At 32.5% G+C, this 10,794-nt stretch overlaps 1 protein-coding gene across 1 annotated transcript; it reads right to left on the minus strand.

Moving 5' to 3' along the window:
- Nucleotides 1-14: 14 nt before the first annotated feature.
- Nucleotides 15-9,869, minus strand: LOC117909529 (uncharacterized protein At4g15545-like). Its single transcript, XM_034823570.1, has 10 exons — nt 9,063-9,869; nt 7,905-7,973; nt 3,156-3,209; nt 2,932-2,995; nt 2,711-2,785; nt 2,358-2,615; nt 2,090-2,135; nt 1,916-1,994; nt 1,682-1,814; nt 15-481 (listed from the first exon to the last, which is right to left on the minus strand). The coding sequence occupies exons 1-9, from the start codon at nt 9,351-9,353 to the stop codon at nt 1,722-1,724; spliced, it is 1,029 nt and encodes a 342-aa protein (XP_034679461.1). The 5' UTR covers nt 9,354-9,869; the 3' UTR covers nt 15-481; nt 1,682-1,721.
- Nucleotides 9,870-10,794: the final 925 nt, after the last annotated feature.

Here is a 10,794-nt window from a genome sequence, read left to right on the forward strand (position 1 = left end):
ACACAGTATTAATATAATGAAAACTGAAAAACAGCATCCATAATGCTATAAATCAAAGGATGAAGATCTTAAAAACCATGAAGAGTTTCTAAAACACAGGCCCACATCAATCACCCATTCATCCAGCACACACAATGTGTTCATAAAACAGTTCAGATGCACCAGAGAGAACTCACACTTTATGTGCAAGTTCAGTTCAAGAAATGAAAATCTCACAGGTACAATTACAACTCATTAGCAGCAGCAAGCATTGGATTTTTTCTTTTTTTATCAGAAGCAAGCATTGGAAATATGGGCACGGTCATTTATACAGCATACCTGAATGGAATCAGGCACAATTATACCTACATAAACCCTGTTCTAGGTTGCTGAATTCTAGGATGCTCAAGTGCATTTTGATTGCATTTCAGTCGATCATATGGCACAGAGTGATGCAGGGACTATCCACTTAAAGCAGCTGGGATCGAGTTACATCCACAACCTGACAAACAAAAGCAGTTGTGTGAGAGAGGGTTGGTCAGTCAGTGTTCTATGCAGATCAACTCAAAATTTTGCTAGTCTTTGAAGGACCACAAATAAAATAAATGCAATATAGCAAATCCTAAGGCTATGTTTAATTCTCACAAAGTTTAGGGAAAATACAAGGGAAAGAAAATAAAGAGAAAGTAAAGGAAAATAAAAAATAAATTTATAATCGAAAAATTATTTTTATATACCACTTTATAAACTCATTTTACTTATTTAATCCTTTTATATAAAGATTAAACAATTTATACGCACACACACACACACATATATATATTTCTTACTAATTTTAATTATATTTGACTTTCTTTTATATTTTTCATACTAAAACTAAAACCATCTTCTTTAGCATTTTTTTTCTTTCCTCAGTACTTTTCGGGAACCAAACACAGCATAAAGCTCTAGTTGGATCATGAAAAGTACTAGGAAAAGGGGAAAAAAAAAAAAAGGAAGGAATCTAAATTCTCTTGTTTGGTTTACCATAGAAATTGCAAAGGCAAATCAAATACAATGAAAATTATTTAACTATTTTTAAATTATTCATTCTTTGTATAGAAGAGAGAGAAAAAAAAAAGTAGGTTTGGAAAAGCATGTAAAAATATTTATCAAGTTTAAATCTATTTTTTATTTTCCTTTAATATTTCCGTTCTTCCACTTTTCCCATTCATTTTCTTTTTCTTATACTTTCCATCAAATTTTTCACAATTGAAATGAAGTTTAAAGGCTCAAGCCAACCAAAGCTTTGTAACTTTGTTCACCCAACATGGATTAAAAAATAATTATACATATATCATAATTTGTTTATATTCTCAAATACATCCAAACTAAGTACATCATCATTTTAATGTTAAATGTGTTTTCAAGTATTGCATATTATTGTTCAATGTCACAGATTGTCTTCAAACAAAATTCAATATGTGTATTGTTGCTTGTTTTATCATTTCTTAAATGCTTTTCCAATATTTTTATCAGTTTTGATTAATTTTTCATCCCATCAATATCATTTGTCCAAACTTCCATCTGATATTTTTAGTAAAATCCCACCACCCCTATTTCTGCAGTTTCCAATATTTTAATCCTTGGTGTTTGCAAACCACCACCCAACCCACACACATGGAGACACAGACACTCAGAGGGTAGCTGGAGATCGAAATACCTGTTGTCATGAAAATTTTCCAACAAAGAAAATTTATTCTCTAGTGTGGGTTGCGGTTAAGCAATCCTTGAAATGATAGGTAAAGATCCTTGTTATCTGTCCCAAATATCTCTTCTGCTTTCCTTAAAGTTTCCTGAAATAGACGACATACAAACATGTTGACTTAGTCTTCAAAGCACAACATACTAACTGCATCAATCTAAAAAATAGCTGAAGACTTTAACCACTATTTACCTCTCGTGATTGCTTTTGAGCATTTAATTCCTTAATGTTAGCTAGAAACGCACTGAACTGTTCATAGGACAGACGGCTCCTGGATTACAAATTTATCCAAAACATATTTTGTTAAGAAGCCCAGTACTACAGATAAAAAGCAGTAAATATGTCAATTGAGCATTTGGATCTTGCCTGGCTTGACGGAAGAACTCCTTGCCATCAATTCGAGGAGTTCGTGCTGAAAAAGGAAAACACAGCAGAAGTACATTAGATAGGGAAAGGAATATTAAAAATGCGAGGAAGGAACAAACTATGTAGGAGAATACAATCAATCATAACTGACCAAACTACAGATATTGATTTTTGAAAACTTCGCCTTGTCGGTTTGCAGGACATGCAGTAATTCACAAAATAATTATAATTCTTAAAATTGAACTGAATAGTAATAACTTTTCTGAACCTGGTAGGGGACGTGCACGAGGGGGAGAGTTAGCTGCAGATGACTGCTGACTCGAGGGATACCAAGACGATAGTGCACCCCGTCCATCATATTGGGATTTTGTGGGAGATGTGGCACCAGAAGTTTTATTTGGAGATGCTACAGCAGAATAACCTCTTGGGGACCCACCTGTAGAAAAGATTTTTGGGGTTCCACTTGGAGTGAAGCGCGGTGTGATATATGGGGTCACAGAAAATCTTTGCACTGCAAGCCTCGAAGCTGCAGGCCAAACAATCAGCTTAATATTCAATATAGACAAGAAGTATAATGTGCATGAATAAAGCTCAACAAAAAGAAGACACGGGTTCAAATACCTTCATCAGTAGAGTTTCTATATTCTGTAAAGCCACTAAGAGGTTGATTCACCACATAGCTATTTGTTCCATCATCTATTATGTTAAAAATGTCAATTGACCATCAAAAGCAGGCAATATAAAAAAACTATGTTCCAAGAATGCAGACAAGAGACAGGTAGAAACCATCACATTATAACAAAACACAGATTCAGTGGAGTGCTCAACAAGATTATAAGTACCTATATCAGGATAGGCCTTAGGAATTGACTGGTCACAGGTCCCAATATCAACAGTCTCAGTTTGCTGTTGTAACAAAAACATAATAACTAATTAGTTTTCTAATGAAAATCCCAGTCAGAACAGAAGGCCTCTAAGAACCATACAGAAATTTTTATGGCAGAAGAACAGCAAAAAAGTTTTCAGAAGGAAAATGAACAAAATTTGGAAAACATGGAATCCTTACAGATGAATTATCATCACTTAATGACTGCATCAGTTGCCTCTTGAATGTCTCCAACTAATATTTAAAAAATAAAAACTTACATGTTAGTTTTGTTCCAAAGAAATATCATAAGCACTAAAAAATAAGAGATGGTATCAGCACTACAGAAAATTGGTAGTAGCATACAAAAAGACTAATAATCTTTGTAACAAAAGAAGGGAATGAAACAGGGAGATACAGAGGGGTGATAGTAACTACAATTTGTTTAGAAAAGATATACCCTCTTTGGAAGTATAAAACTAGGCTTCAAGGACCACAGCTTGTTGTTCAAGGGAAAGAAATATGTTCTTGTCAGTTTTTGAGTCCTTTAGTTGCAGTATTTGGAGTTCTATATTTGCTAGTGACACAGGAAAACACATCATACCGTCTATGATGACTTAGGTGAGCCACAGTTCAAGAAAGTATGTGATTTGTTGGAGTGTACCATGGTGGAAGAATGTGATGCACGAAAACACATCATACTGTCTATGATGACTTAGGTGAGCCACAGTTCAATGAAGTATTGTCATTTGTTGGAGCCTACCACGGTGGAAGAATGGTTTTAGAATTTCAAGGTAAGGTATTGACTGGATATCTCATCATAAAAAAACAAAAATCCACACAAAGTAGGTTCCTCAGTTATCAAAAAAATCCACTCAAAGTAATAAAACCAAAGGTCAAAGATAGACCTATATCAGGTCTTAAGAATGGTTTGTTGAACTTTTGGCACTCACCAAATAGTCAGCCTTGATTTCTTTTTCAAGATAGCGTTAAGATTAAAGAAAGTACAAGTCAAATTTGAACATGTACATGGACAAATAAGAATCTAGAAGTGAAAGAACCATCACCATATTAAAAGATTTTAAATCATGAAATTGTCAAATTCCATCCAAAGTTGATATCATCATACTAAAAAGGGTGACTTCTAAGCTACAAGAGAAGGAGAGGAGAGAATGTCGTAATTTAAAAACAACATAGAAGATCCTTAACCCGAGGGTTTCCACCTCTAGTGAGCTCTACAAGGTTAAATTTTGATTGTTATTGCTTGGCTAACCAAGAACAACTTTGAATTGGAGAAATGGCTAGAGATCAATGCAATATGGTGCTAAGAGCTTTTTCTAAACCAAAGAGAGAAGGTATAGCATCGAGGTGGGGAAACAAAATCTTTTAGAAGGTTTTTGCAAGCAAAGCTATAAGTCTTTTTGATTTATAGGTTGAGAGTGACTCCACTATTTTTATTTCATGGATGACCAAAAGAAATGGGTATGTAAAATGGAAACATGATCTATGACTTCACTAGATCATTGACATCACCAATGACTTGAGTTGTATCTCCAAGGCATCACATTTATTCAATAAGAGCTTCTAGATGTGTTTGTAGTTTTACCAAAAGAATTTTTTATTTAAAAAAAAAAAAAGTTTAATATGAAAGCCAAGATAATGTTGCTTCTTGTAGAAGAACTTTTTTATCTTATGCAGGAAGTTGTTTAATATTTAATTTTTTATTTTTTTTTAATAGGAAACGACAAAGGAATATATTAATAGAAAAAATAAGTACAAGAGAAGGATGAGGAATCCTCCCACCAAAGAAAACTAAACTACAAGAATACAAAAACAAGAAAATACAATGTAATAACGAACAAACTCTCTAGACTAGACCAACCCAAAGGAATTACACGCCGCTAGCCAATCAAGTGGTAACACAATAAGGGGAGTCCCCTTAAAGACCTTGGAACAAAAAGCCCAAAGAGAAGCAAAGAAATGAATAGAATCCCAAAAATTCTCTAAATTCCTTGCTTTATCCTCAAAAATCCTCGCGTTTCTTTTCCGCCACACAACCCAAATTATAGCTATGCACGCAACTTGCCACAAAATTGTCCCTCTCTTAGATAAACCAAAACCATTGTAATTGATGGACAACATGTCGGAAATGCTCCTCGGGGGAACCCAATCCGTCTTGGCTAACTGAAATAATGTGTCATAACCCCATCGTCAAAGAACAATGTATTGTTTAATATTTAATTTTTTGATAGGTAGGTAGTTTTATATTTAACCAAACTTTATTATACTAAGATTGTCTCTTTGAGATTATGCTTTGGCATTAGCTTCAACTTCTAACAAAAAAAAACCAAAAACAATAGGTTACCTAAATGAGGCCAAATATTCTTTGTAGTGGACATGATACAACCACACCGCTCACTCGCCCTACTGTGCAACATGGTTTAGGATTGTATTTGGTTCCGCTACCTTATTAAGATGTGCAATTTGTTTTGCTTCCTTAGAAGAAATGTACTTTTCTTAGGTTTTTGTAAAGCTTAAAAGGATATCCCACACTTCTTGCACTTATTGATTTCAATGCAATGACTTAATTTGTTTTGAATCATAAAAGAATAAAGGAGATCCATAGCAGAAAGGAAGGCAAATTATCATAATTTACCTGATGGAATATGGTGATATAAGAATGTACACTGATGGAAATCTAAGAATTTTATATATATATATATTGATAGCAAAAAAGAAAACTATATCAAGAGCAACCTTACAAATCTAATAATATATTCTCTCCTTCACATTTTGGGACAACAGAAGGAGCGCTGATGTAAGACAACAAAAGAGGAACAAGGAATAAAGTTTATGGTGGAGAAAAAATTAAAAAATAAAAATAAAAAAGTAGAGAAAAAAAAGAAACATCAAAGAAAAGATGGAAACCTTAAGAGTTTCACTAAAATCTTTTAGGAATCTCACCTAGAAAAAAATGAATGGAGTCTCATCATTGAGAATTGCAACATTTGTGATGAAAAAAACATAACATTATTAATATCAATCAATTCATTCCTTTAATTTACATCAATTAGCCTTATTTATAGGCTTCTCTAAGAAATCCAAAGTTTACTAAGATTCTAATAACCTATTATGACTCTAATTCTAATTATAACATCCAACAAACACTAATCCTAATTTAATTCCAATTAATACTAATTCTAATTTAATTCTAAGTAATAGTAATCTGACTCTAATTGCAACTAATACAAATTCCTTTTCTTGATGTATATCTTAGAGATTCATCCTCATCAGACACCCTCTCTAAGGCTGGAAATAATCCACCAAACCCACCAATTTGCTCAAATTAAAAGGGTTCAATTGAGAATTTTATGAATCACTTGAACTTGACCTATAGATAAGTGAACTGGATCCAGACTAGGCTTTCCCCACGCAATTGCATTGAAAATAATGTTTTTAATATTTACAGGATGATCAGAGCCTGAAACACCTAATTCTTAGTTTGCATAAAATGACAGGATAATAAACACATCACTAACAGGATGAGCAATTTCTTTTAACAATAACATGACTAATTGCCAATGCTAACTATCATCCACAAAAAACAAAACTAGTTTTAATTAGGGAGTTTTCTTGGAATGACAAAAAAATTGCTTAGTAGCATCATCTTCTTCTTACTTCTCCTTTGCCCTCATTTATCTTTCATATTGTTTCTTGTCCTTTTCCCTTCTTCAATTCCTTTGTCAGCTCAAGCCGAAAATTGTTAGCATGATTGTACACTACCTTCACACCACACAATCTGCAATCAAGAGGATCCAAAGACTGCTTTGAACCCTTTCTCTTGATAAGCATCTTTCTACCTTCTCCAGTTCCTACCCATCTAACAAATTAACAATCATCTTTTCTTAATCTTAACATGATCTTCCTCTTTCAAATTCACAGGGCCAAGCATCATCATTTCTAACTTCTACAGTTCTGTCCATGGCTACTGTTATTGCATGTTTCACTCTAGATTGCAGCCCTACTCTGTACAAGGCATGTTACCTGAAGTTGGTGAATCTAAAAATTGCCTTAAATTGGGGGGTTTTTCTTTCTCTATCCCAGTTTCATTTATCTGCTTTAATCCTGTTGCACGTTGAAAGAACGTTTTGTGACAAGAAACTAGCTTCCAAACCACATGCTTTCTACGAATGTGCATAATACTTCAGCTTATCCACACATTATTAGAAAAATGATCGAACGTGCTTCTTTTAGTGCTGGGCAGCACTTTAAGCACCTGAATGCAAACATAAGGGTTTTCCAAGATTTCAATATTCTGTACAAAGAATCAGCTTCCAGAATTATATCCTGTTGTAGCTCAATTTTTCTGGCATGCATCTTCCAACACTCATAAAACATTTAATGGAGGACAACATGAACTTGTAGTTTTCCTCTTCTAACTTCATTTCTACCAAGACCAAAGTCATCACAGGTTTATGGATGCTAAAATTTATAACTTTTGAGGAGACCATACCCAATAATTGATAAATATTTCAGTTTGCATGTTAAAGGTTGACAAAAAACCATAGCACTTAAAATTGTGTATCTGTGTTTCCTAAGTAGCGATTTTTTTTTCTCTCTGAAACAGACTGTTTACTATATCAGAAGGCAAGAGGGATGATAGAAATCAAAAGTTTCAGGCACAAGAACTAGACTTAGATACATTTTGAACTCATAAGAACAGCTAATCCAAAGGACAATAAAAAGAATAATGCTTTACAAAGTTCAAGGTCAGAAGCCTATTTTTATTATAGACATATGCATATATCTATAAAGAGAGATAAAAGAATTTAGCAATCAAGAAAATCAAATTTAATAACATTATTTTAGAGTATGTGAGCCTAAAATCTCATCCAAATCATTTTCAATGGAATTTTCAAAAGCCTACAGTTGTGAAAGGTGAAATCCCACCTTAGCCAGATCACGGCCCATTTTCTTTGCAGTCATCGCCAATGAGTCTCGCTCCTTTGAAAGCCTTGTCTTCAATTGAAAACAATAATAAACAACAACAAATCAACAATCATAAGAAGAAAAGAGAATTAATGCTCCACAAGGTCACTGAGAAGATGTAATGAAAGAGAAGGAATCTTATAAATTTATATCACTTTGAATTTAAAAAAAAAAATCAGCATTCAGGGCTCAAAACAACAAAAAATCCTCCACACAACCATTTGATAATTTGATTCAACTTAATTGAGCCTCTCATTTGTTGAATACCAGAACAACATGAATCACAAGATTCAAATTTTCAATTTTGTCTTATTTTTCTCAGTTTTCTCAGCAATTCAACAAAAGAGTAAAACAACATAAATCGAAGAAAAAAAATCTAAATTTTCTATTTGGTTGCTGAGAAAAATGGAATAAGCAATAAACAAATTAAATTATAGAATCATACAATTTCCATCATTTGAACATAACAAAGGCAAAAACCTCCACTCAACTGGACCAAACCAAATTTTTGTTTTAAATTGATTCAAGGTTTTCCCATTTTGTAGAAACCAAACTAACCTAAACATAAAAATTCAAATTTTCATTTGTTTCCTTTCCCTCTGCTTTCTTAGCAACCAAACAGAGAGTTAAATACAAATCACCAGAAAAAGTAAGAATCTTTTTCATTTGGTCCACCTTTCCATCATTATGGAACTTAACATAACCCAACTGAATTATCATTTTAATTGATTTCAGATTTTATTTTTCACTTGTATAGATCAAAATAACCTAAACCGTGAAAATTTCAAAAAAAAATTAATATTTTACTTCTGTCCTACACTTTTCCCAGCAACCAAACAGAGGATAAAACACAAAATCGGTAAAAAAGAAAGAACTGTTATCTTTTGGATGCGGAAATATTCAGTGAATTCAAGCATTCGTCCATTATTTGGGAAGCTGACAGAATAAAAAGTTTCAATCAACTAAACCCAACTCAACTCTTTGTTTAACTAATTTAATCTCTCTATTTTTTCAATTGTTATAAAACCCAAAATAACCCAACCATAAAAATTCAAGCTTCAATTTTCTGTTTCCTTTTCCTCCATTTTTCTCGCAAACCAAACAACCTCAGATACATACATTTTCGTCGATAACCATCTTCAACCGCGACTCGCTCTCCTGATACGCCCTCTCAAGTTGCGACACCTTCTCTTCGAGATCGAATGCCACCCGATCCTTCTCATACATCATCTGCCGCAGCCTACCAACCTCCGACTCCAGCTTCGATACTCGCGATGCGATCGCCATGGATGTGATCTTCCGAGCCAGATCCAGCTGATCGTACGGGTCCGTCGGAATCACAGCTAATATGTCATCCGTTATATTGAAGTCCGGCCCACTTCCGGAGTTGTAATTGCTGTTCTGCGACATACCTGATTCTCCAAAATAAAAGCCCCAAAATTCCTCACAATTTCTCTCAAAACCCTAACTTCCCTCAGCCTCTTCTGAAAATTTGTTGTACAGTTCAAAAACCCCAAATTTTCCTGTTCTTTTCACTCTCTAAGAACAAGGGCTTGGTCCAAAAATAGGAAGAAAAAAAAAAACGCGCCCTAAATTTTTCTATTATTTCACTCACTGAAACAATGTGTTTGATCAAAATTTTATATTTTTCTCGTCTCTCTCAAGTTCGGAAAATCCAAATAGTGATTTGGGTTTCGGGAACAGAAAGGGGAATTAGATGGATTTAGGATGAAAAGCAATAAATAACTGCTTTGTTTTTCTTTCGCTTTCGTTCTCTCTCTGTGGGAAAATGTGTTTGAATATTTTTGTGTTGCAACTGTTGTTAGGGTTTTGAAATTTTTGGGTTTCCTTTTCCCTCCAAACGCGACTTCAAAACAATGAGCGTGAAAATGAGATCTAGAGGTGAAATATGGAATTCTCTTAGACACCAATGGAATTTTGAAGGCTTAGATACCAAGGTATCAAACTTCAAGTTTAAGGTTACGAATTGATTCTTCAATTCTTATGTATAATAAGAAAAAATATTTTCTTATATTTAAATATTATAAAAATAGATTAAAAAATATTTAAATAGATAAAAAAAAACGTATTAACAAATTTTACCCTTCGTTATTAAGACTTGTGAAAAATATGAATTTGTTTGATAACTATTTTTTAAAATAGTTCTAAAAATATAATTTTTTAAATTATTATTTAATGTTTTATAAAATAAAATAAAAAATTGAATCTAAAATATTTTTAATATATTTTTAAATGTGTTTTTAAAATAATTTTCATGTTTAGAGTTTTAGTTTTAATTATTATATATATTTGTATAATTATTTTTTGAAAGAGCTTTTAAAAAACAAATGAAAGTAACTAACATATTTTATTTAAAAATAAATAGAAAATATTTTTATAGTTATCAAATGTGTTTTTCAAATTTTATTTGGGAGACGAAAAACTATTATAAAAACCAGTTATCAAACATACCTATTTCTTAACCATTGTTCCCCCTTAATTTTTCTATAGACATCTAAATAAAAGTTTGCTTCATTTCTATTCCTTAAATTTTCCCATAAAGGAACATAACCTTAAATTTTCAATTTCAAGTATAAATAATTCATTAAGTGATCACTTGGATACTTTTTGTTTTTCAATTTCAATTTTTTGTTTTTTTCATTGAAATTTGTAACCATTATTTTAAATAAGTTGTTTTGAACCAAATTTGTGATTAAATAACTTGATTTGGTTTTAGGATTTAGTTTGATTGAAACTTTAGGGAAGAGTATAATTTTTTTAAGATATAATACCAGTGTTAACAATATTTGATTATATTTTGATTCACTAAAATAGTTAAGAGTTCGTTTGA

The sequence above is a fragment of the Vitis riparia genome, chromosome 19, assembly GCF_004353265.1.
Source record: "Vitis riparia cultivar Riparia Gloire de Montpellier isolate 1030 chromosome 19, EGFV_Vit.rip_1.0, whole genome shotgun sequence".
Taxonomy (NCBI): domain Eukaryota; kingdom Viridiplantae; phylum Streptophyta; class Magnoliopsida; order Vitales; family Vitaceae; genus Vitis; species Vitis riparia.

What these genes read in the sequence shown, in the direction of transcription:
- LOC117909529 (XM_034823570.1), bottom strand. Translation starts at nt 9,353, where the DNA reads ATGTCGCAGAACAGCAATTACAACTCCGGAAGTGGGCCGGACTTCAAT. An exon ending in TAAGTGATGATAATTCATCT is followed by an intron (nt 2,996 to 3,155) that starts GTAAGGATTCCA and finishes TTGTTACAACAG; the next exon opens with CAAACTGAGACTGTTGATAT. An exon ending in TAAGGCCTATCCTGATATAG is followed by an intron (nt 2,786 to 2,931) that starts GTACTTATAATC and finishes TTAACATAATAG; the next exon opens with ATGATGGAACAAATAGCTAT.